The 27,614-nt window shown below is 40.3% G+C and overlaps 1 protein-coding gene across 1 annotated transcript in view; it reads left to right on the top strand.

Annotated features, from left to right (window-relative positions):
• Nucleotides 1–11,027, top strand: part of TSEN15 (tRNA splicing endonuclease subunit 15) — a 29,325-nt gene extending 18,298 nt beyond the window's left edge. The window contains exons 4-5 of the mRNA XM_052653961.1: nucleotides 9,168–9,309; nucleotides 9,845–11,027. Of these exons, the coding sequence (XP_052509921.1) occupies nucleotides 9,168–9,309; nucleotides 9,845–9,865 (163 nt within the window). The 3' untranslated portion in view covers nucleotides 9,866–11,027. The remainder of the gene's footprint in view (nucleotides 1–9,167; nucleotides 9,310–9,844) is intronic.
• The last annotated feature ends 16,587 nt before the right edge of the window (nucleotides 11,028–27,614 follow it).

Below are 27,614 nucleotides of genomic sequence, written 5' to 3' on the forward strand. Positions count from 1 at the left end.
TAATCTCTGATTAGTTTTAATCCACCTGTTCTCAGACCTGCAAATTAATTTGTTAACAAATTCTGTCACTTCTCCGTTAAAAGTTTACCTAAAATCTGACCATCTCTCACCTCTTTTGCTATACCGTATCATGCTGGTATAAGCTACTATCGTCTCACCCTCTGTACTACTGCAACCTACAAAGTGGCCCTCTTTTATTACCACATTTATGGCTACCCAGTGTATTATATATTATTTACTTTCTTCTTCCTCCCACTTCCTTGATGGAAACAGGAACTCTGTTCTGTTCATTGCTATTAACACTTCCCCTGTGCCTAGCCTAGTACCTGATATCTGGTGTCAAATAGGTATTTGTTGGATGAGTGAGGGAGATGACTCAATTTCTGCAAAAGAAAGTTGCTGAATAATATCTTACCTTACAAGAGTTTCTAAAAAACTAGAGTGTCTACAAAATTCATCTGTTTGCAAGATTTTCCCACACTTTACATGGTAACTGAAACTGTCTACATCTGAGGAGAGAACAGTCACAGATCTGGAGAGTCCCTCTGCTGATGCTATGAATAGACTCCTTACCTTTTAGTTAAACTGGTTTTCATCTGTATCTTCACCGCTCAACACGCCCTTCTTTTGCCTAAGTGCCTTGGAAGAAGGACTTACAGTCATGGTGGAGTAAAGGGTTAATAGAACTAACAGATCCTCCTTTAGAACATTTTTAAAGATGTTCTTAGTCATAAGATTTAATTCTGAAGTGCTACATATTCTTTGAAGGATACTCCATTATCATTTCCCTGTAAAAAATATTCCTTCTCTCCAAAAGTATATATTCTTTATTACAAATTCATTAAGTGATCATTATTTTATACGAGGCCTGAAGTCTAATAACTCGTGAAGTGACTTCTGGCGTTTGTCTGCCTGCATATCAGGATGCATGTCCTCATTCGACCTCTGCTGGAAATCTTCCTCTGGTGAAACCACCCATTCTGGCAGCTTCTTTCAACCAGCATAGCATTTTTTTTTTTCTTACCCTCAAGAAAAAAACAAAAAACAAACTTGCAATTTATTTTAGCAGAATGACTTCCCACTGGGGCAAATAGCCACACAGGCACTTAATTGTTGAGTAAACCCCCCTGAGACTGTAGCCGCCTTGATTTTTTATGAGGAAGGCATTGGCATGATCCCTTAGCGGGTGGTCTGTTATTCTTGAAACTTTGAGGGTTGAGCCTGTGGATGAGTAAGGCCCCGTGGGCACCGATTTAATCTTGCATTGTGTTTCAGAGTTGCATTACGGTGTGTCCTTTCAATATATCATAATGAGGCAGATCAGGGAGTTAATGTCTTTTATCAATACTAAAGCATGTATCAATTTGGCCACATTGAAGAGGACAGAAGAACTTATTGCCTTCTGTGGGGTGAAATTAAGAATAATTTTAACCCACGATGCATTAAGATTGAAGTTAAAATTAATGTTGTCTTCAACTTTTTTGCCCTTTGTGCAAATTTCCAGAGATTACTTAGTCTCTATTGTAGGGTTCTTACCAAAAAAATCTATCTATCTATCTATCTATCTATATATATATCCGCTAAGATTTATCGAAAGAATTTAAATAGCTTGGAGAAATGGCAGTAACCAAATAATGTTCTCTGTGTGTTTGCCTCAGATACGTTCTCAAGTTAGCTTTGTTAAAATTCAGAATCACTGTTTTCAGTATGCTGAGCTCCTCTCTAAACAGTTATAAGAAAGAAAAACCTGTTATAAACATCAAATTCTGTTACTGTTGATCAACAACTATGATACTGATTTATCTCTTTCTTAGGTGGGATTTTTCCCTTAAAATGTAATGAACTCAAAAATCTGAAGATCTTATTGTTAATACATAGGTTATGTTTTACATATGTGAATTTCTATCAGATATGAACTATAAAGAGTTTTATTATCTAAATTATTATTTTAGATCTGTCTGATGTAACATCTCTACAATATCTTTCCAAAGAACTGAGCTTTTAAAAAATATGCATATAAGGAAACTTTGTTCTGTGGTTTCTAAATTAAGATTTCAAACTATGAGCTTGTTAGAGGTTAAATGAGACTATAGTATTTTAGTGATGCTTCATTATCCTCAGCATCTCTACAATCATGTGTGATTTTAAAAATAGAACTTTGAAACCTGTTGCTGTTATATTGAGAAAGCACAGTCTATTGACTCAAATGCAAAGTAAACATCTTTAGGAGTTTATTAGTACCCCATAAGGGAACAAATAAGACAATTCTCAAATAGACAAAGATGATGGCATTACCTTAAACATGTGTTACAAATTGCCATTGACTATAAGAGATCCTGAACAAGAATCTTTGTGAGACTTCCCAAGAGTGCTTTGAATAACAGAGGCAGAGAAATGATTTAATTCTGTAATTACTGAGAAAATTCATTGGTAATTTCCCACCCCACCCCCCACACACACACTTCCACGGAGGATAAACAGAGCTGTGAGATGGGAACTTCCATTTCATTTTTGACAGTAATTTCCCTCAACTCTGAAGACAATACCCCCTTTACAACTCTGAGCTAATTTTCAAATGTGAGGGTTTCCCACATGGGTGTTTTGAGTAAGTCTGAAAATGTTTTGCTATTTATATCAAAGAACTCTGGAAACAAATATGAATGAGATGGAAATTTCTATCCTAAATTTCAGTATTTGAGCTAGAATTCCCACGCAGTTTACATTAGGGGAAAAAACCACATTCATGCACACACACACATACACATATACATTTCTGATTTAAATCATGTTATATTGGGAGAAAAAGAAAATAGGTAAAAGTTGTCTTAAGTTGTTTTTTTCCCCTTCCATCTGTGTCCCATCTTCGTCATACCCTGCCAGTTAGGGATATTTAAATAAATTTATTTGTAAGTTATGTACATTGCAGTAGCTTCAGAATGTTACTTTCCATTAGTGCTGTGTAATAACACTTCTGATTAATATTTATGGTTGCTTCATCCAAATATCTCTTTATAAAGTAAACCTCTGATATGAGCAGTAAGCTAGCTAATTATCATACCATTCAATATAGGTGGATATTGTTTTTTAAGAGCAAGGTAAGGTAAGGTAAGGTAAGGTGAAGTCGCTCAGTCGTGTCCAACTCTTTGCGACCCCGTGGACTGTAACCTACTAGGCTTCTCCGTCCATGGGATTTTCCAGGCAAGAATACTGGAGTGGATTGCCATTTCCTTCTCCAGGGGATCTTCCCGACCCAGGGATCGAACCCCCGTCTCCCGCATTGGAGGCAGACGCTTTCACCTCTGAGCCGTCCCAATTTTCAAAGAAGGAAATCTGGTGTAGATAGTTGATAAAAATACTGTATTCAGTGACTACCAGTCAGTTTGTAAAGCCTTTTCATGTATGCCACCCCACTGAGTATTATAGTAATCCTATTTGTACACATCGAAGTATACTATCTTCAGATTATAGCATCATTTGTTAAAAAGATTTTCTTCATTGAATTGCCTTTGTACCTTTGTCAAAAATCAACAGATCAGACTTATAGCATATTAAGAAGTAATACAGATGATAATATTAACACAAAGGATGGGGCTGTAAAGAAGCAAGAAATGACATCAGAGAGTAACTTGAAGAAATATTAATACCAGAAATATTAAATATGTAGGTTAATATATTTTGTATCCTTTTTCCTCTTAACTTTTTTAAAGATATAAGATTGTATAAAGTAATAATGTAACACTGTACTGAGTTTATAGTATATAGTCATATATGACAATAATAGCACAAAGAAGGGAGAAAGGAATGAAATTATATTGGAGTTTCTCTGTTTGTTTTAAAATTGGATTAGAATTATTCTGAGTAAATTGTGATAAATTAAGGTGCATATGGTGTGATCTCTAGAACCACCACCAAGAAACTCAAAAAAGTACAGCTGACCCTTGAACAATGCAGGGGTTAGGGATGCCAGTCCTCTGCATAGTTGAAAATCTGAGTATGACTTTATAGATGACCCTCTGTGTCTGCACTTCCATATCCACAGATTCAATAAACCAGGGATCATAGTACTATAGCATTGAATACATATTTATTGAAAAAAAATCTATAGATAAATAGACCTGCACAGTTCAAATCTGTGTTGTTCAGAGATCAACTGTATAGTTAAAAAAAAGCACAAAGTAATCAAAATAGTATTCTAGAAAATATGAATACAAAAGAAGGAGGTAAAGGAGGAACAGAGGGAGAAAAAAAGACATGTGATATACAGAAAGTGGAAGTGAAAATCACTAAGTCGTGTCCAACTCTTTGCGACCCCACGAACTATACAGTCCGTGGAATTCTCCAGGCCAGAATACTGGAGTGGCTAGCTGTTCCTTTCTCCAGGGGATCTTCCCAACCCAGGGATCGAACCCAGGTCTTCCTCACTGCAGGCGGATTCTTTACCAGCTGAGCCACCCAAAACAAATAGCAAAATGGCATACGTAAATCCAACAATATTAATACTATTTTAAATGTGAATGGATTAAACTTTCCAATCAAAGGACAAATTATAAGACTGAATATAAGAACAAGATCCAACTACATGCTCTCTGTAAGAGAGACACTTTTCATTCAGAGACAACAATTTGGGGAAAGTCTGAACTATTTCTTCTACACTGCTGTAGTCTAAATGTGTCCCCTGTGTTTCATATGGTGAAATCTTTAGCTCAGAAGATGATGGTATTAGGAGGTGAGATCTTTGGAGGTGCTTAAGCAATCAATGATGGTAGAACCCTCATAAACGGAATTAGTGCCTTTAAAGAAGACCTCACAGAGGTCTCTTACCCCTTTCGCCGTGTGAAGACGCAGTAAGCGGGTTCTGGCTGTGAACCAGGAAGAGGACCTCCACCTGAAAGAGACCATGCTGGTGCCTTGATCTGGGACTTTTCAGCTTTCAGAACCCTGAGAAATAGACTTCTGATGTTTATAAGCTGTGGTATTTTGTTATAGCAGCCTGAACAGACTAAGATACACACTATTCTCTCCTCATTTTCTTTCTGTAATTTACACGTATGTTAGACTGATATTGCACTAAAGGCCTCTGATGTTTTATTTAAAGAAAAAAAAAAGTTCTCCTTGTATTATACTTCAATTAAGTTTTTTGTGACCTGTTTTTAGGTTCACTGAATTCTTTCTTCTGTTGTGTCTAATCTGTCATAGAGCCTAGTCAGTAATTTTGAAAATATATTTTTAGATTCTAGAATGTTCATTTTCTTTAGAATTTTCATTCTTTTGCTTAAATTTTTCATCTTATCACTCATTTTGTCTGTGTTTTTTATCAATACCATAGTATTTATTGTAGTTATTTTAGAATCTTAACTCCAGCATCTAAGTTTTTCAACAGCCTTAGTTTTCTGATGGTCTTCTTGTATTGATTTTTTGTTGTTGATTATTAGATATATTTTCCACCTTCTTCACATAGCTTTGAGTTTTTCATGGGATGCTGGCCATTGTGTATGCAGAAGAGACTGAGATTCATAGACTGATGTGGATGCTACCTATCTGCCCCCGACTCCGCCCCCCAAAGAGCTCATCCTTTCCTCTATCTGGCAGGTAGAGGCAGGGTCTTATTTAGTCATTCAGATCAGAAGTCAAGAGGAATCATGGCTGAGTTGCAGCTTTATAGTGATCAGTTCTGTTCTGGTTTCAGATGTCTTGAGAATGGAATCAGGCCTCTCTCTTCAGCAGGGCCTAGTGATTAGGGCTTGCCTGCCATTTTCTAGTCCCTTCCCCAGCTTTTCATGCTGCTGCTTAAACACAGCAGAAGTCCCATGAGTAAGAATTGGTGAACTGGCGGGACTGATGTCCCTCAAGATTCCAGTCCCCGACACCAGTTCAAGTGTGCTGTTTTCTCCTGGTCCCAGGGAAGTCACTTTCCTATGACTGGCTCACACCTCCAGCCACAGTGACCAGACTTAGCAGTTGCCCTTGAGGGTTAGAAGTGGCTGTGTCTGGGTCTCTAGTTTACCCAGGAAGGGCTTATTTCTCATTGGAATTTAGCTCCTTTATACCTCTTTGTGTTTACCTCTCTTTTATGGCATTAAAGAAAAATGGTATATTTTTAAGCAAATGAGGTATTTTCTCTTTATTATCATAGGAATGGTGGTCTTTTGAGATCTTCTATATCCTACTTAGAAGTGAAATCTCCGGCTCTGACTTTTGAATATGTAATATTGAAAAAGAGGAACACTGACTTGGTGATCATATCTTACAATTTTTTTTTTTTTTACAATTTTTATTCTTAACTTTTTTCATAGTGTAGAGTAGGGGTCAACAAACTTTTCTTAAAGGACCAGGTAGTATGTTGGGCTTCATGGGCAGGGTGGCAAAATCAAGGCTATTTTGTAGGTACTTATATGACCATTCAAAATGTACCATTTGAAGATAAAAAGATCATTCTTAGCTCATGGGCTATAGAAAAATAGGTGTGCAGAGTTTGGCAGGTGTAGAGACAAATGATAGAGCAATTTGAATGTTGTGATGACATGGAAGAGATGCAGGTTTGAACCCTGGGTTGGAAAGATCCCCTGGAGGTGGGCATGGCAACCCACTCCAGTATTCTTGCCTGAAGAATCCCATGGACAGAGGTGCTTGACAGGCTACAGTCCATAGGGTCGCAGAGTCAGACACAACTGAAGCAACTTAGCATGCATGCCGGTTAAAGAAAAAGCAAGCAACTGTCAGATATTTTGAAGAAATTACTACAGATACTGGGAAGCATTCTACTACATATTATTAACAATTTTTTTTCTTAGAAAGCTTTGACACTCAAAATTGGTACAAGCCAGTGGAAGCAGACACTTAGGTGTGTAAATACAAGGTAGTGATTACAATAATGTAGGTTTGCACAAGGTGTCTCTATAGGATTGGGGAAAGAAGATGATGCTTTGCCGACTCTTGAAAAGGAATTAAGATTTTTTTCCCAGGCAAAAATTTTATTTATCCAATATTACCATGCTGTTGAATTGACTTTCTCAAGGTCATCTTAGAAATGGTTTGACTATGAGGTTTGACAAACTTAGAAACTCATTCTCTCCTTATGTGATCATATACTTGTGAATATTAAATGACAGGTAGTAGGTAAGCAGCCTTTTGTGACTGTTTTAAGAAACCAGTTATCACTCTGTAACATATTATGCAGTGACTAAATGGTAGTTTAGCAAGAACAATTCAGTTTCAGCTTTCCCAAAGGTTTATTGCTGCTTTAACTCACTTTTAAAATCTTGTCTTCTCCACAGGTTTTTAAAAAGTATTATAATTACTGTAGGAAGACTATTTCAAAGCAGAGACTTCTTTTTAGGTGGTTTATAAATTAAAGAGCTAGTAGAATGGGTGAAGAGTCACCGCAAGAATTTTTACTTAGAGTTGGGAGTAGAATTTAAGGGGACAAATCAGGCTTTTGCTAAAGAGAGCATAGTGTTATTGATGTATTCAGTTGTAGCATGTTAATATGCTAGTAAATCTTTTTCCAATTCCAGAAAATTGGTTAGCATAATGAAAAAAGCAGCTGATCATTTTTTATTTCCCTTTTAAGAAGGCTCCCCTGGAGTTTACATTTTCCTCAATTACTGAACACAGGTTTTGTTAGGTAGGTAATAAGGATTTTTAGTTCATGGTAAGCAAAAGCTAACAGTGCTTTGAAGATCTTGATATTGGATTTACTAGATTATTTTCCACAGCAAGCACACCAAAATCCTTCATAACATTGACACTTGACATTTAATTTTATAAAAAAAATTTTTCTCTCTGTATTTTTCTTTTTGCTTTTATTAAGTATCAGAATACATGAGAGCCACAGAAATATCTGTATTCATATCCAATAATTCTGATACTTGGAAAGATCCAGCAGAATTATTTAAAAAGAAATTACTACCTGCAGAAAGATGATTATCACAGTTTATCTTTCTTAGCACCATCCTCCTCACAAAAAAGAAACCCTGAAAGAACATTACAGTAATAGGGGAATGATTGGATAAATTGTGAATCAATAGAATATTATATAACCTTATAAAGACTGTAATTTTGAGCACCATGTAGAAATAAGGGGAAATATTTATTATAGTCTGTTGAAAAAAAACAAAACCCTGAATACCAATTGTTTTGCTGTAAGATACCAAATTGGAAACTTGGAAGATGAGTAACGGAAATTTTTAGCTAATTTAGATGCACTAAAAACTGTTAGTATTAGTAAATACTATTAGGGAAATAGATGGGGAAACAGTGGAAACAGTGTCAGACTTTATTTTTGGGGGCTCCAAAATCACTGCAGATGGTGACTGCAGCCATGAAATTAAAAGACACTTACTCCTTGGAAGAAAAGTTATGACCAACCTAGATAGCATATTCAAAAGCAGAGACATTACTTTGCCGACTAAGGTCCATCTAGTCAAGGCTATGGTTTTTCCTGTGGTCATGTATGGATGTGAGAGTTGGACTGTGAAGAAAGCTGAGCGCCAAAGAATTGATGCTTTTGAACTGTGGTGTTGGAGGACTCTTGAGAGTCCCTTGGACTGCAAGGAGATCCAGCCTGTCCATTCTGAAGATCAACCCTGGGATTTCTTTGGAAGGAATGATGCTAAAGCTGAAACTCCAGTACTTTGGCCACCTCAAGCAAAGAGTTGACTCATTGGAAAAAACTTTGATGCTGGAAGGGACTGGGGGCAGGAGGAGAAGGGCACGACAGAGGATGAGATGGCTGGATGGCATCACTGACTCAATGGACGTGAATCTGGGTGAACTCCAGGAGATGGTGATGGACAGGGAGGCCTGGCGTGCTGCGATTCATGGCGTTGCAAAGAGTCGAACACGACTGAGTGACTGAACTGAAATACTGTTAGTGTCCCTTTCTGAAGGTTCCCTAGATACAGTTTTGATTCTCTTAGGTATGATGATCGGGAGAGATGAGTGAATACAAAAGAGGAGGACTGAAAGACAGTAGATAATGCTTATTTGTGGGATTTTCTGTATAAAAAGGTAACTTAAATGTTTATATTTGAGCCTTCAGACATTTCCTGAGTCAGCGTTATGGATATAATGTTACTGTGTACCTTGTCTCCAAGATTTTACAGTATTTCACCTTGTTATTCACCGAGTGACTGTGAATCCTAAATGTGTTATGACTCTGTTTTCAGGATAAGGGAAATCTTGAAGGCATCGCGAAAATTGCAAGGTGATCCCGACTTGCCCATGTCGTTTACTTTGGCTATAGTGGAGTCTGACTCTACAATAGTCTACTACAAACTCACTGACGGATTTATGCTGCCGGATCCTCAGGTCAGTTTGGAGGTGACTATCAGTAAAACAGTGAAAAAAGAAGAAAATTATGACATGATTTTAAGTGTGAATCAATGCATTCACAGAACCATCGCTTCTTTTGCAATATGAAAATTCAAGGGAAAAAGGAATTGATGTCTCATACCTCAGAAAACTAGCTATGTTCTGTTCAAAGTAACATGTTCCTAGTTGTTTTCACAAAAAATTATTTGACTTCCTCACTCTACAGAAAATTTTATAGTTTCCAAGAGTCCTTCACCAAGTCATGATGCATTTAATTATTTGATGAGTAACTGGGGTGGAATATAAAGGCTTATAATAGTTTTAACCAAAAGAACATTTAAGGAAATGTTAAATTGGTTGGCATTTTGACAGGAACAATTTAATACATGAATGTGTTTCATATGATTTCTTTACATACATTGTTAGCATAATTGAGATAATCACAATAAATATCTTTCGAGTTTTGCTTTAAATTACATTATCTTTTGGGGAAAAGGTCCATCCTGATCTTTTTCTTTTTTTTATGTTGCAGAATATTTCACTTAGAAGATGACACCTATCCTTCCCGATGCTTACTTTGTTCACACAAGACTGGATTAAGAACCATCAGCCTGGTTCATCTTTTATCTCAGAGATAGTCAGGGCTGACTTAGCTGGTCCCATTCCAGAAGTTTTCTTTTTTGAAGAATAAAACTTTCCCATATAGAAGAATTTATTTTGTTAAAAAAAAATAGTAAGATAGTTGCTCTAGAACTTTCTCACCTGGAGACAGTTTGATTATAGTCATATGCAAGTTTATGCCTATGGTATGTTCAGAAGGATAGGACATTCTTGAGACCACCATCTCTTTCCCTTACTGAACTCTCTCTGTGCCTGTTTGTCACTACAGCTAGTCTGCAGAAATGGAGAATTTACTTCAGTCTGCTTTTTCATCCCCAGTAGAAAGTGTTCTTTTGATTGGTTTTCATGGTACAATTAATGTTACTTCCTTCTTTGGTTAACTTTAAATCAAAATTAAAAATATGCTCATCCAGAGTATAAAATTGCATATCTAGATTAATAGGGACCAGAGAAGTGTTAACCTACAAGAGCACTGGGCCTTTTTTTCCCCCATTCTTACTACTACCACCATACTGTATCATAGCTAGACTGTTGTAGGAGAGATATTAATGGTAGCGGACAGTGTGAACCTTAAAAACATCTTTCTTCAGTAGACCTAGTTTTTCTACTTTTTCTTAATTAATTGTTGCAAAGAAAGGTATTTTAAAAGTTAAAGCAAGAGTCAGAAAAATTTTTCAGAAAGGGCCAGAAAGGAACTATTTTAGGTTTTTCAGGCCATATAGATTTTTTTACAACTTCTCAGCTATGCTGTTTGTAGAATAAAAATAATTGTAGACAGTATGTAAATGAACGGATATGCCTGTATTCCAATAAAACTTTATTTACAAACACATGGCCATAGTTTGCCAACACCTGGTCTGGGAAAATAGTCAATAAACATACAAAGGTAATGAATGGTGTGTTATGTACCCATTAAAAATTAGAAATGAGTATACTGTAAAACATGAGAAAATGCTTAGTAAAAATAAAAAAGCAAGATACAGAAGTGTATGAATGGGTATGATTATGGCTGTAAATAACACACCAAGTGTATAATAAAAAAGAGGACAAAATAAATTCCTAACTGTGGTTATAATAGGAGGGCAGGGCAGTAAATGGATGGCTTTGTCTTTCTTTAAGATTTTAGTTTTTCTTTGTTGGTATTACTTTTATAATAAAAATGTTTTAAAGTAAAAAAATGTATCCTGAGATCTATATTTGTGATTTATTTTTGTATATTAATATTACCACAAACTTTGCAGCTTAAAAATACAACACGTTTAATATCTCAGCATTGGGTCCTTTGTAAGGCTGTCACGGCTGTAGTCTCATCTGAGGCTGTATTGGGGAAAGGTCTCCTTCCTCACTCCTGTGGTTGGGAGCAGCTTTCTGTTCTCTACGGGGCCTTGTACTGAGGACTTCGGTTTAGTGGGCTGTCAGCAAGAGGCCACCCTCTTGGTCGCATGAGCCTTGCCAGCGTAACTGGTTGTTTGCTCAAAGCCAGTGACAGAGTCAGCAAGGTGGACCTTGTAATCTCACATAATGTAGTCATGGATGTCCTGTCACCTTTGCCATTTTCTGTTGGTTAGAAGCAAACCAGGGCTTATTACACTGGAAAACAGCAGTAACAAGAATGGGAACTTGGCCAAAAGAAGGAAAATTGTTTGAAGCCTCATTCTTGAGCCACAGTAGTTCCTGATTCCTTTCCTTTGGTGTTATTGGAATTTGACTTTTCTTTTTGATGGAAGGTCTTGGTCACTCCTTCAGGTTCCTCTGCTTCCCCAGACGGCCTGAAGAGCTGCCAGTTCGGAACAAAGTGTGTTTCTGTGACCCCAGGTGGAAATCTGCAAACTTATTGGTTCTTAGGGTCTTTGCCATTTGACTCCTTTTGAGGCTTTTCATTGCAGTGTTAGGAAACAGTCTGTATTTTCAGAAAGATATGTAAGACTAAATGAACATTAAATTTATGTGTCAGGCCTGGTGACCGGTGGGCCCCTAGGTAACTACAAGATCAGAAGCGCCTTGGGGTTGACTGTGAAAGGAGCTTTCTGTGAGAAAGCTCCAAAACTAGGTTTCAATCTCCCTGTATGTTCTGGAACGTTTACTCTTTTTTTGCAATGTTCCCTATGTACTTGACCGAAGTCGCCCCGTCCCAGGACAGCCAGATACCTGCTCGTGTGAAGAATGGTCCAGAACAGGTTGAAAATGGAGACAACTCAGCTCTGTTGGCCTCATTTTAGTGAAAAATAGGTAAACTGATTTCTATAGTATGATCAAGTAATTAACCTTTTGTTAGATTATTGCATTCACATCTACTTCTCTTGTTAGACAGTGGGCTCTTTAAGAACAGAACAAAGAACTGGGTCCTTAAAATTTTTTTAATTAAATTGTAGTTGATTTGCAATATTAGCTTCAGATATATAGCATGATGATTCAGTATTTTTATAGATTCTACTCCGTTTAAAGTTATTGCAGCATAACGGTATATTTCCCTTGCTGTGCAGTGTATCCTTGTTGCTTTTTATTTTGCACATAGTAGTTTGTGTCTCTTAATCCCCTACCCCGGTTTTGCCCCTCCCTCCTCCCTCCTCCCTGCTGGTAACCTCTAATTTGCTCTCTGTATCTCTGAGTCTGTTTCTGTTTTGTTAATATTCACTAGTTTGTTTTATTTTTAGATTCCACATATAAGTGATAACAAACCATGTCTTTTAAAATACATCTGTGTAGCTCATCACCTTTCACAAGCTGGCATATACTGAGCACTCAATAAATATTTTGTGAAAAAATGAATGCTAATTGTAGACTTGTTTAGTTGTATAATGGTTTACTTTTTGCCCGAAGGCAAACTAAAATGATCAATTTGGACACCAGAGGGCACTGCTAAATAAGCACAAAAATTTTCAGACTTTAGAAATGAATTAACTTGAGAAGTGGTACTCCTGAAAATTTATTTTCAATCGGTGGAAATAAATAAAAATATAAATAAGTTTTATGTGCTTACCTCCCCCCGCCCCTTTTTCTTCCTGGTATGACTCCAAAATTACACTCTCTACTGACATTAAATATGTGACTTGATTCATGCATTACTGGAAATATATATTTAAAAATAAAAGCTTGTTTGGGGCAAGAGTGGGTGGGTGGCTGTTTTTTTTTTTCCTCGAATATGGTTTTGTTCATATTCGTTTGCCATGATGCATTTCATTTTTTCCATGCAGAAGCCTAATACATTAAATAAAATTTTCAAGAGCAGATCAGGTAGCAAGAGACACCAGCTGTAAAACACTCACCGAACTGGCTAACTCCTGGTGGTGAGATATGTAAATTGCTACTGTTACACCTATAAACTTGTCCACTAAAGGGACGCCCTCTCTAGATGGGAGCAGGATGGAGGAAAGGGTGTGCGGTGGTTTCCCTCTAGTACTGTCTTTGTCTTTGTATTTTGGGGTTCCTCCTCGGTGCACCTTCTGTGCTGGGACGGCTCAGAACACTGAGTGATCTAGGTCCTGTGACTCCAGACTGAACTTACTTTGCTGCCTTACCTGGGCTGTCTAGGAGAATGCGGTCTTAAACACTGCATATCTCTCATGAAGAACAGAGGGTGGAGGCACTTAGGAATTCTAAGCTACAACTAGAATAGAATAGTCATCCACAAAGTTCATGGAATCTGCAGTTTAAAAAAAAAGCTGAAACAGCTTTACACTTATATGCCTGGAACCAAGTGGCTTAATCAAAACTTCATGGTGATTCATCTTCTCTCTCCGAGCGTTTCAGTTCTGAATTCCTCACTGAGGTCACTTTTTCCATTGCAACCCCAGCAGGAGGGCTTTCACTGCGGCAGCACTGTGGTTCCTGCCAAAGTTTATAGTTCTTCTAGACAGAAGCTCTTTATCCATCTGCAGTATGTTACCTTGACTGTTTACATGTGCAGAATAATGTCATATTCTCTGAACAATTAGTACAATTTTCCCTCCTCCCAGACCAAGAGCTGTCCGTTCCTTACCACCCCCACTCCTGCAGCTAATCCCCTTATGATCTTTGAATAAGAGCTTACTTAGGTTCACAAAGGAAGAAGATGGGAAAATCACATAACTTATTGGATGGGTCTACTTTTAAAATGTTTAGATGATTCTGGAAGATAAACCATTTTAACTAAAATCAAACAAAGATTGGCTTTTTAGATTTCAGGATACTAATTGGAGGTAGTAGTAGGTATTTAATTAAAGTTTATTAATTTATTAACATATTTAATTTATCGTCAGACATTAACTGGACTTCTCTGTGCTTAGATGACTATGGTAGGTGCTGAGGTAACAAAGATTAGTGAGATATGACCTGTGCTCTTAAGGAGCGCAGATAGCATATTACGACTCTCCTGGCCAAAACTCTAAAGAGTGTTGCCGGTATGAGTGAGGAATACCTATCACCCAGCATATGAAGTATGAAGTTTATGCTGTTTACTTAATGGTGAAGGGGTTCCACAACTGAACAGTTTTCAGAAAATCATTGCATATTTATTATTTGTCCCAAACGACTGAACATTGGACAAGATACAGAGAAATATTGCCTAGGGCACCTCTCAAAGACTTTTATCTGACTTACAAGGAGAAAAATCTCTGTGTGCAGGTAATTTGAGAATGTTACAAGGCAGTATTACATATAAATGCTAAACAATAATTGTAGTCTTTTATTCACTACCAAGAGCTTCAGTACTGTTTATTTTGATTCTCACAGCAGAGCTGATATTGTTTACTTGCTGTGCTGTGCTAAGTCGCTTCAGTTGTGTCTGACTCTTTGAGACCTTACAGACTGTAGCGCTCCAGACTCCGCTGTCCATGAGATTCTCCAGGAAAGAATACTGGAGTGGGTTGCCATGCCCTCCTCCAGGAGATCTTCCCGACCCAGGGATCGAACCCATGTCTCTTATGTCTCCTGCTTTGGCAGGTGGGTTCTTTAGCACTAGTGCCACCTGGGAAGCCCCGTTTACTTGCTTTTATTACTTTATGTGTAAAAGTATATGCATGTATATATATAAAGTAATAAAAGTTAGATGACGCTTTCATTGTTGGATGGTATCACTGACTTGATAAACATGAGTTTGAGCAAGCTCCGGGAGTTGGTGATGGACAGGAAGGCCTGGCATGCTGCAGTCCATGGGGTTGCAAAGAGTTGGACACAACTGAGCCACTGAACTAAACAGATGCATTGGCAATGTATTGATAAAGTTTTATCCCAAAGAATAAATACATCCATGTCCATGCTTTTATGTAAGCAAACCTAAAACAATATTTAAGGTTAAATGAGAAAGAAATCAGAAAGGTTCTTTGCTTATTGGAGCTAAATTTTGTGCTGGGACAAAGAGTAGACTCGGGGAACTTCTAAATGATGTTTTCACCCTCAATGAGGAAGGGTCTGGCACCCTAGATATCCCCCAGATATGCTTGCTACTGCTTGAAATCCCACCATAATTCTATTCTTGATCATGAAGCTTTGATCCAATTTGACAAGCATTTTTGCAGGACCCCATGGCAAGGCACAATGCTAAGATTCTGGGGAACTATAAGCCCAATTATTTTATTATTAGAATCAACAGATAAAGTTAATCAATTGAACTGTTGTATAAATTTCTAAATGTTTAATTTCTATACTTACCTCATTACAGACCAGAGATATTTTGTGGATAGATTTCTGTATTTGGAACACACTTTGAGTAGCATGTGTTAGAGCTCCTGGTGGTTCAGCTGGCAAAGAATCTGCCTGCAATGCAGGAGACCCTGGTTTGATTTCTGGGTTGGGAAGAGACCTTGGTGAAGGGGTAGGCTACCCACTCCAGTATTCTTGTCTGGAGAATCCCCATGGCCAGAGGAGTCTGGCAGGCTACAGTCCATCGGGTCACAATGAGTTGAACACGACTGAGCGACTAATACTCGTTGCAGACCAGAGCTGTTTTGTGAATTGATTTCTGTTTATGGACCACACTTTGAGTAGCATGTGTTAGAACTCAGATGAGAAGTGATGAGAGCCAGAAAACCAACAGTAGCCCAGGTATGTCCGGATGGATAAGATTCTGATGCTGCTGATTCACAACCTTGGAAATTTCCCAGGTGAAATATGAAGCTAGCTCTTGTAGCGAGGGCAAGGAGAGACTGAGGAAACAAGCAAGCCACTTAGATGGGTAGGTGGCAGTTTCAATAAGCAAGGAAACTGACATACAAGGGTGATCTTGGGCAGCTAGAAGAGAGGCAGATCTCTGCACCCACCCTCCAGAATGTTAAAAGTTTATATTCCAGTCCTTAACTGGATTCAGCCATGTATGCAGTGCAAATGGTCTCAACAACACATTACTATCTCAAGGCTGCATCCTTGAAACTGCCACACTGTGGGAATGGTGGGCAGAACAGGGAAGGAAGGGGTCAGGAGCCTTCAATTGCCCTGGTCCAGCTTGTGGGTCAGCTGGGGGTCATGTGCTCTTGATAACCATTGCCAACAGATTCAGTTACAACCAGTGAGTTAGTTAAACCAATGTTTATTTCTTGCTCACATTACAAGCCTACTGTATGTAGATGCGGCATCCTCACTCTGGGAATCAGGTCCACAGAGCCTCCCACAGCTGAAATGTTGGTTTCAATGACAGGAAGAAGGAAGCACTATAGTGTCTCGTATTGCAATGAATACTTCCAGGAGACCTTCCCTGATGGTCCAGTGGTTAAGAATCCTCTTTCCAATGCAAGGGACGCAGGTTCAATCCCTGGTCCAGCAAGATTCCACATGCCAAGGAACTATTTAGCCCATGTGCCCTAGAGCCTGTGCTCCCCAACAAGAGAAGCCACTGCAGTGAGAAACCAGTGAACCACAACTGGAGAAACCCCGAGTGCAACAACGAAGACAGCGCAGCCAAAAATAAATAAATAAAAATTAAAAAGCAAAAACAAAACTTCCAGGAGTATACATGTGTCATCCCTGCCCACATTTTATTGGCCAAAGCAAGTCACATGGTTGACCATGATCAAGCTCAAGAAGGAGAAGGAAGTGCATGTCCACCGTGTTCCTGTACTGAGGACAGGGGATAATCAGAGAAGAGCACTCCCAGGTGATGAAAAGGAGAGGCGAGATAGCAAGGAGACAAATTTAACAACTGGTTAGCTGTCAGAGCGGAGAAGGAAAAGAAGTTGAGCCTCAAGCTTTCCTTGAATGTGACTATTTCAGATTGCAATGGAGAGACAGTGAGAGGACTTTACAAGAGGGACACAGAGGTGGGAAAAGGGCTGATCTACGGGCTTTGGGGGAGAGGAGAGTTTGGAAGACAAATTTTCCCCTACTTTTGTACTCAGGTTCTGGATTTAACATCTGAGCTCAGAAGGGAGATCTTTTATGTAGCAGGAACCCAGGATCGCTGTAGACCTTACTCTTCCGTCGTCTGGTGTACTGTGGGCTATTACACAGACTATGTTGTCTGGTCTTTACTTCCTAATGGTGTGGGGGTGAGGGGAAGTGTTTGTGCCTGCAGTTTAGGGGAATGAGTTGAAACCTGCAAGAGTATTTCTGAAGGACGCTGGTTAAATATGGATGCCTGGGTAAGGCTGGGTTTGTGAGGAAACTGAGGGCTTTCTTTTGGGGGGTGGATCATTATCTAGTGGGATCACAAACCTAGAGTATTCACGTAGGTCTAGGAAGCTTTCCGAGGGTAGTATTAGCTTGGGCTAGGGAGAGAAAGTTGGGGGTAGACACCAGTCCTCAGGGAGTCCCATCAGTCCCCGTTGGATTGGCTGAGCTGAGCATAGCCCTGCAGCGCCCCTGTTCCACCTGTCAGCACTGTGTCCGCCTAACTCCTGGACACGAGATCTCTCAGTACTCTCTCAGAACTCTTGGGCACTTGGAAAAATACGTGGTTCGGACCCTGGACTCCATGGCGTGTGGGGACATGTGCAGGCCATGTTGGGTCCCCTCCATCTAGATACACTTTCCTGCTGGACTTTCTTCTCTGCTGCTCAGTAGAATTCTGGACAATTAGAATACAAAAGTTCTTCAGATTTGTGGTTGCCAAGGGAGAGGTGGGGGGTGGGGAATAGATTGGGAGTTTGGGATTAGCAGATGCAAACTACTATACAGAGCATGGATAGATGACTAGGCCGTGCTGTGTAGCACAAGGAGCTATATCCAATATCCTGTGATAAGCCACAATGGAACAGCATGTGTATGTAGAATGGAATCACATTGCTGTACAGTAGAAATGAACACTTTGTAAATCAACTGTATTTCAACAAAATCTTTTGAAAAAAGATAATAAATAAAATGCTGGGTGCATGACCATAAGGGTCTGGGGTCTGTGAGGTTTCACCTGAGCCTGGAGGCAGCAGCAGGTGGTTGGTGGAGGGTTGAGGGGATGCAGCGCTGCTGTCCGCAGATTCTCATCGTGGAGAGAGGACTCCCCCTCGGGTGCCTGTTGTCTCTCCTCTGCAGCAGGATTGCAGCCAGAGGAGCTCAGGGCAGGGGGGCCCATTCAAGCGTCTACCTCTTCTGCTTTGCTCTCACCTCTCCCCATCACCAGTTGTGTTTCCCCTAGTTTTATCTTACTTAAGGCATACTGCTGCTGCTAAGTCACTTCAGTCGTGTCCGACTCTGTGCGACCCCAGAGACGGCAGCCCACCAGGCTCCCCCGTCCCTGGGATTCTCCAGGCAAGAACACTGGAGTGGGTTGCCATTTCCTTCTCCAATGCATAAAAGTGAAAAGTGAAAGGGAAGTCGCTCAGTCGTGTCCGACTCTTCGCGACCCCATGGACTGCAGCCTACCAGGCTCCTTTGTCCATGGGATTTTCCAGGCAAGAGTACTGGAGTGGGGTGCCATCGCCTTCTCCAACTTTAGGCATAGGAAAATACTATCTATTTTTCTTCCAAATATATTGTTTTTGCCAAGATTTCAGGTTTTGAAAAACTCAAAAGGCAAGAAGTTGCCTCCTTTGTTTTGTAGTATAATCCCATCCCCGGGACACTGTGCCAAGAAAGCCTGTTTGGGGAAAGGTTCACAGGTAACAGGAACTACAGAGAAGGGAAAACATTTCACTTAATACATCAAAATATTCTCCTGCTACAAACGTAAACAGAAAGTGTTAGTTATCATTAACACGCATATTTATGCTCATAAGAACTATTTGATTTCTTAGTGTATATCATATCTTACCAATCAGACTCTACCCTACCTATTGGTAAAACAGTACTTGACACAGAATAAGAGCTCAGTAAATGCTTTATTTGATTACCTTCAAACGTTCATAAATGGACTACTCCTTACTCAGTCCTGTCCCTGCCATTCTAAGGGACAAAGCTGCCTCTCTACCCTATCAGCCCTGTGTGGAAAGGGGAGCCCTATGATCCTTGGACCACATGAGAGATGCCACATGCTCTTCTAAATGTGCTCATGCTATAACATCCATTAGATTTTGATCTTTTGCCTCAGTGGTTTTAAGGAATCAAGACAGAGGTTTCTAAACAAAATTTATCCACTTAATATTTTATTACACATTCTTTTCTATGCTAAACCTGTACCTTTTTATTTATCCCATAGTTTTGTGGGGGGATGTAGACATGTAAATATTGCTAAATTTGGAAACTCTACTTAGAAATGGCAATTCCCTACTCAAAATTATTAAATTATGGTGATTATACTTCTGTTGATGATCACAGATGGGACAGTGTGGTTTTATAAATGGGAGAAAAATTGTTCACCTCTTCTTCCATCTCAAGTAAGACCATTAGAAAACTCGGTTGCTGTAAATGTAACCACATAGGAGTGAGTACTTTTCCTGAACTATAGGTTCTCACCCCAGTCTTTTAGGTTTAAATGAATGTAATTCACCCACACTGGTAATTACTGTTCCACTTCTGTAAAGTGAAGGAGTTGGTGCAGACAATCTGAGCTCCATTATATCTTAAATGGTGGTCCATCTGTAACTGAGAGATCTTGCTGGGACTTCCCTTGGCAGTCCAGTGGTTAGGACTCTGAGCTTCCACTGCAGGGGGCACAGGTTTGATCCCTGGTCAGGGAACTAAGATCCCACAAGCTGTGTGGTGCAGGAAAAAAGATCTTGCTGTATAGATCTTCCTTCTCAACAAAACTTTCATTTCTCTCTTCCCATGTTCATCGTCATATGAAAGAAAAAAATTCTTCCAATCGTGAGTTTTGATAATCAATCGTTTGAAATGCACTCATGTACTCTTCTGAATTTTTGAAGCTCAGGAGGCCCGAAAGACAGAGTTTTGACTTCTGAAGTGACATGGGAGAGGCAGGTAATCTCTTGGAGCCTCAGTTTCACATCTGTAAAATGATGGACTAAATATGTTCTTCTAGGTTGTATTTTCCTTGCAAGATGAAATGATTGTGTGGGGAAAAGCAAAGCCTGGCACATGATAAGCTACCAGTGTCTCCTTCTTTTGCAGCCTCTAAGCCCTTCTCATTGATGTGCAAGTTGCCACCTTGAGAGGGAATACATTATAATCAGCTGAGAGCCAGGCCTCCAAGTGGGCCCTAGATGCACACTCAGGGAGGAAGAGGACACAGGAGGACACTAAAGATAAACTTGGCCCCTTGACAATTTTATCAGGCCTAACCCTGAGGCTGCTGTTGCTGCTGCTACTGCTGGTGGTGTTGATGATGATAATGATAAAATGTTTTGGTCCCATTTGGAGGAACCCTTCGAACTCAGATAAATTGCACAGGAATGAGACAACTACCAGCCATGTAGTTGGCAGCTCACATCAAGTAAGGGAAATTTCCACTGCAGAGAAGCTGTACTGGGATAATTCCCTGGGATTGAAAACAGCCCGGTTAAACTTAGCTCAGCACAGCATAAAAGCACATTGAAAAATTCCCTCTAAATAGAAGCTGGAATGTTCAGGGTGGGTTTAAGTCATGGGACCTGGCATGCAGCCTTCTGTTGATGGTAGGGATTGGGTCTCTTCTTGAAACAATGAAAAAGTAAAGAAACATGATATAATGACTAACAAATTGTATTTGCAGAGCCTGCTTACATTAGTGTGGGGGACGTAGGGACTTTATTTTGTTTTTCTTTGTGTCCCCAGAGCTTAGAACAGTGCCTGAAACATAGTGGGTATTGCCTAAATATTTGCGAAAGGAGGTAAACGAATACATATAATGTTGAGTGGTGATAAATGTTCTGAAGAAAGTAAAGCAGGGTGCGAGGATAGAGTGCCACAGGGATACAACTCTAGTAAGAGAGGTCAGGAATGCTTTTCTCTGCAGATAACATTGGAGCGGAGACCAGAAGACAGTGAGGGAATGAGCCTTGCAAGGATTAGTCATACAAGGATTAGCCTCGTGAACAAAGGAAGCTGCAAGTGCAAATGTCTTGAGAACATTATGGGATCTTAGATTCTACATTTTCAACAAGGTTTCAAGCAGTGCTGATGCAACTGGTCCACAGACCACACTTTGAGTAGCAAAGGTTTGGTCTAGAACCTAAACATGGAGTCTCTAGTTGATACGAGGAGGTCAGGGAGCTGAGAGGCAAGATCACTGCATGAGAAAAAGATGAAAAGCTGCCTATGCAAAATAATATTATTATGTAAAGTGGATATTAAAAATATCAGTAGTATTTTCCTCAGTGACATCCCATTTCAGCTAATTTAAATCCCTTTCTTTTTATTTAGATTGTTCCAAAATTTCCATTGTGTGTATCAGAAAAAAACTTTATTTTAAAAAGTTAATTTTAAAACAGAATATGTTTTTACTTAAGACACTGAGTTCAAAATGTATGAAAACATTTCTAATTAAAAATTTTTTACAGACATATGGAAATCGACTGGGGTTTGTTAGAAAAAGCTTCATAGAGGGGATGGTTTTGAAGTGAATCTTGATGTCTAAGTAGGTGAAATCAAGTTGGAGCTCTTAGCAACTTCTTTTTTATGTTCCTGTCCTCAGGTGGCAGTGGGGAGGCCCGGAGGGCATGAGTGGAGTGCTAGTTATCTATTGCTATATAACAGATTATCCCAAAACTCAGTTGCTGAAAACAACAAACATTGTCTCACAGTTTCTGTGGTTCAGAAACTTGGGAGCAGCTCAGCTGGGTGACTCTGACTCATCTTTCTGCTGTATTCTATTTATTTAGTCTCTAAGTGCAGTCCATACTCCAGGAGAGGGGAATTAGAATCTACCTTTTAAAAGGAGGAGTGTCAATGGATTTGTTCATATATTTTAAAGCCATCATAGGAGGAATGGTGTGTGATAGTTCATGGACATTCTAATTTTCACTTAAAGTGGGCTGTTACCATTATAAAATAAACACAGCTTGCTCTGTTAGACAGTGAGCATACCTGATGTTTAGCAGAGTGTGAGAGGGAAAAGATGAAGGGTAAGAAGATGTGATAAGTAAAATAGGGACCTTGGGTGGAATCTACAATGCAAACAGTAAGTCCCATAAAGGATTGAAGCTGAAGAGTAGTAGGATCATGCCTCTGTTTAAGAAATCACTCTGACTGCCAGTGGTGAGGACCTAGAGGGATCGAGTGGGTAAGACTACACTTAGAGAGACATCTGGAATAGTCTGTGTAAGAGACTGAACTAGGTTGGTTACACAAATGATGTAGAAGAAGGAATGTGAGAAAGATAACGTTGGGGTATGCTGCACAGGCTTAGACTGTGCAGGCCTGCAAACCTGATGCTTGCCCAGCCTTATGACCAAAGAGAGAACCCAGAGTCAATGACAGAGCCCTCAGTGGTGTCATGGATGGGGAGCTTATCTATCTGAAGCCAGGTCCTGGAGCAGCCCTCTCCCCCAGCTCCACAGCAGAGGGTAGGCAGACCATGACACTAGTCTTCACTGATGGTGGGGGAGGGGAGATTACCAGCTAAAGGGGAACTGAGTTCGGTTCTCCATTGTCAGAGAAACCTCAAGAGGGGTGTCCTCCTGACTGCTCCTTCGATAAACTATCAGAGTGGAGATAGCTCTGATCTAAAGATTTGAACAGCTGGGGCCAGGGGCAAGTACTCAGGCATTTACTGATTAGGCTCTGTGATGTAGAGGGAAGGTCAGTCAGGTGAGTATGGTGTAGGGGAGGCAGGGACTGGTTGGGCAGGGGATGTACAAAGAGCAGCCATCTTGGAAACAGCCATTGAGCGGCTTCATCTTACACACAGTGAGGAGGTGGTTTATTCTTGGTTCAGTAATTGCTTGGATGTGGAAAAGCAGTCAGAAGAGATGAGATCAGAAGAGAGGGAAGCTAGAATGAGTTCAAGGTTTCTGGCTTAGGTGATGGAAAGGATATAAAAAGGAAATACTGGACACAGAACATATTTTATCCCGGGAGGATGGTAAGGGAAGATTACAGGTGTAGATTTGGAGAAGCTTTGACTGAGGTGATTGTGGAGACAGAGGTGGAGAGAGCTGTGGACGGTTGGATGGGTGGATCTGGAGCTTAGCAGAGAAAACTAACAGCAAGCAGAATCGTCACAGAGCTTCTTCCATGTAACACCACCGGGAAACACTGTGGAAAGTTCCAGGCTTCTCGGTTGCTTACTCTGGAAGCATAATAAGCTGAAGAAGAAGGAGCAGAGAGCCTCTTCAGAAACAGGCCTGGGGGTGCCTGCCTTCCTGGCTCAATGACCCGGTCACTTGAGAACAAGAGAGATGCCAAAGGGGCCACACCAAGTGGGTATCTTAGAGGGGAAGGAACCCCCCGGCCTGAATATTGTACCGTCTCTTTGAGGGGGAGGAGGAGAAGGGAAGTGTTGGATAAGATATCAAGGTAACAGTCGCTGTCTGGAGTGTGGCGGTTATCTCGGACATCGTCTCCACCTCTGACGGCACGTATCCTGACAGTGCACTCTGTCCAGCCGCTTCTTTCCATCACTAGATGTGATTGATGCCTTGATGCCAGGGTTGAAACACAAAACACTTACAAGGTAGCCAATGAGCGGGAGCCAAGCCAGTGCAGAGAGTGATACATTTGGCCAAAGGAAGCGGTTGCCTCTCAGCTCCCGGACTTTTTTGTGAGGTGGCAACGTGGGCCTGGTTGCCAGATATTCTTATTTTGTGTGTGTGTGTGTGTGTGTGTGTGTGCGTGTGTGTGAATTTTTTGGTGAGGTTTTCACACTTTTAAACGTTGGGTAAATTATATTTAAAAACCAAACACCAAATAAAACATGTCTGCAGGCTTTAACCAACCCCTAGTCCGCCAGCACTTGTCATTCGTCTGAATGCCTTATTTGTGTCCTTCTATATCATGCTTAATTGTTCTTTCTATTTATCTTTCCTACTGTGACCACTAGCTTTGTGTGAGTAGCCTTTACGTGTTTGCTTTTTTGTTTTTATTTTCTAAGAAAAGGATAACGGGTCAGACCCTATATATTTATGAATCTTATTTCTGGAAACTGAACAGAACGGTGTGAGGTACTGAAACGCTCCAGGCTTTCACGGACCTAAAACAACAGACCACACAGAAAACAGCATATTCCTCTGGCAGATTCGGGCCTCACAGTTGAGGTGGGAGAGAAATAGCCAAGATGCACTTGGCCACATCTTGGTGATGACTCTTCTAATAACCTCACAGATTATTTAAAGTAGACCCTGTATTAACAGCAGAATAAAACATCAAAGTCATTTCGTGAAGGTAGTAATTCTCATGATGAAAAAACACTCTTTCCAGTGCTCAAGGCTCTAAATATATATAAGTTTAAATTGAATGAGGAATGAGGTAAGAGAAAATACAGGAAGAAAACTAATGAGGGAAAATAGAGAAATACATGGGATAAAATGAGTGTAATATGCATTACCCATGGATATTATGGAGCCATATGTCTTAGATTTATAGAAGAGAAGCACAGTTTCTCTCATCATATTCTGCATTCCCCTGCTTTCTTCCTTATCCTATGGGGCAGAGTTGCTACAGATTCTAGGACACTGGACCATGTTTGCCAGTAGGTGCATTAAAAGATCATGGACTGTTCATTAAAGGATTATGGACAAGGTCCACATGAGGACTTGCATATAAATGTTCATAGCAGCTTTATTCATAATAGCCAAAACTGGAAACAGTTTAAAATGTCCATCAGTAGGTGATTGGATGGATACTCAGCATCAAAAAGGCATAAACTGCTGATATACATATATACATGTAGGCTTCCCTGGTGGCTCAAATGGTACCGATTTTGTCTGCCAATTCAGAAGACCCAGATTCAATCCTTGTGTCAGGAAGGTCACCTGGAGAAGGGCATGGCAACCCACGCCAGTATTCTTTCCTGGAGAATTCCATGGACAGAGGAGCCTGATGGGTTATGGTTCATGGGATCGCAAAAGAATCAGATATGACTGAGCAACTAACACTTTCATGATTCATAAAACATTCTGTTAAACAAGAGAAGTCAGAGTCCAAAGAGTTCATACTGTATGATTCAATTCCTGTGAAACTCTAGAGGAGGAGAATCTAATGTATAGGGACAGAAACCAACCAGTGCTTGCTTGCGGCTTCTGGTAGTGAAAAGTGAAAGTGAAAGTCGCTCAGTCATGTCCGACTCTTTGCAACTCCATGAACTGTAGACTGCCAGGCTCCTCTGTCCGTGGAATTCTCCAGGCCATAATACTGGAGTGGGTAGCCGTTCCTTTCTCCAGGGGATCTTCCAAACCCAGGGACCAAACCCAGGTCTCCCGTATTGCAGGTGGATTCTTTACCATCTGAGCCACCAGGGAAGCCCAGTGCTTCTGATAGGGGGCATGGAATGCAAAAGAGCATGAAGGAATTTTCAGGAGGGATGGATTATATCTTGATATTTGCAGTGGTTACCTGTATGATTATAATTTCAAAACTCACCACACCTACACTTCAAATAGGTATGTATTATTTTATGTAAATTACACCTCCATACAGTTGACTTGAAGCAAAGGTCTTGAATAATGATTGCATCTCTGGTGCTCTCCTGTACCTCTTCACCTGTGCTGCAGTAGTGGTTGTTAAATCTAGCTCTCCTTTCTGCTTCCGTGTGGCCTGAAGGAGGGGAAACTTAGGGCCTTCCAGCTTAGGACACATCCAGCTAACCTTTTGCTCATATCCTGCATCGTGAAGCTCCATCTGTTTGGGTTTTTGTCTTTATTTATGGCAGGTGCGTGACTGCATGTTCAGTTGCTTCAATCATGTCTGACTTTACGACCCCATGTACTGTATGTAGCCTGCCAGGCTCCTCTGTCCAAGGAATTTTCCAGGCAAGAATACTGGACTGAGTTGCCATTTTTCTCCTCCAGAAGATCTTCCTGACTCAGGGGTTGAACCCACATCCCTTGCATCTCCTGCATTGGCAGGTGGGTTCTTTACCACTAGAACCTCCTGGGAAGCTGTTATGACAGGTGAGGTGTGGTGAAATCTTGAAGTTGACTTTGGACTTTTGGCGAGAAAAAGCGTTCCCTTTCTAAGCCTTCAGACTCACGCAGGTGCCCCAGCCCAGCTTACAAAGGCCCTGCCTTGGGGTAAGAGCCTAGATTTAGCTGAGACTAGAACCCTTACTTTGCTTTCTTTTACCATTGTTCGGTAGGTACACAGCTCCTTCAGGGATGTTTTGGAGAAAGACAGCTGAGGTTTAGGACTTGATTTTGGTAATCCTAAAACTCTTGGATAAATACTATCTAAACATCATAATTATTTCTAAAAAAGTCTTTCTTAGGCTTCCTGTGCTCATTCAGGCCTCAATGCCTGTGTACATATCATTGCTACAAGCAGGAACATCATTCTCCAGCCTGAATACATCTCTGACTTGTCAGATACTTATTTTTCAAGAATACAGTTTGAGTCATTGTCCTTAATCTTTCCCACCCACCAGTCTGAAAGCAGGTTATTTCTTGCTCCATGGTACAAAAGAGAAAGCAGCTTGAGTGTCATACAAATCTGAGTTCAAATCTTGACCTGCCACTTAGGTTAAAGTTATTTAACATCTCTGAGTCCCAGTATGTGTGTACATACATATACATATATATATATTTACATATATGTAGCCACTGAGGTTTACAGATTGGTATACATATTTATGGTTTCAGTGTGTCTGCCCTCTGATGCCCTCTTGCAACACCTACCGTCTTACTTGGGTTTCTTTTACTTTGGACGAGGGGTATCTCCTCACGGCTGCCCCTCCTGACCTTGAACATGGAATAGCTCCTCTCGGCCCTCCTGCACCCTCGCAGCCACCACTCCTTGGACGTGGGTTTGCTCCTCTCGGCCTTTGACTGTGTGGATCACAATAAACTGTGGAAAATTCTGAAAGAGAAGAAATACCAGACTACCTTACCTGCCTCTTGAGAAACCTGTATGCAGGTCAGGAAGCAACAGTTAGAACTGGACATGGAACAACAGACTGGTTCCAAATAGAAAAAGGAGTGCGTCAAGGCTGTATATTGTCACCCTGTTTATTTGACTTATATGCAGAGTACGTCATGAGAAATGCTGGGCTGGAAGAAGCACAAGCTGGGATCAAGATTGCCAGGAGAAGTATCAATAACCTCAGATATGCAGATGACACCACCCTTATGGCAGAAAGTGAAGAGGCACTAAAAAGCCTCTTGATGAAAGTGAAAGAGGAGGGTGAAAAAGTTGGCTTAAAGCTCAACATTCAGAAAACGAAGATCATGGCATCTGGTCCCATCACTTCATGGCAAATAGATGGGGAAACAGTGGAAACAGTGTCAGACTTTATTTATTGGGGCTCCAAAATC

The sequence above is a fragment of the Budorcas taxicolor genome, chromosome 16 (genome assembly GCF_023091745.1).
Source record: "Budorcas taxicolor isolate Tak-1 chromosome 16, Takin1.1, whole genome shotgun sequence".
NCBI classification, from domain to species: Eukaryota; Metazoa; Chordata; class Mammalia; order Artiodactyla; family Bovidae; genus Budorcas; species Budorcas taxicolor.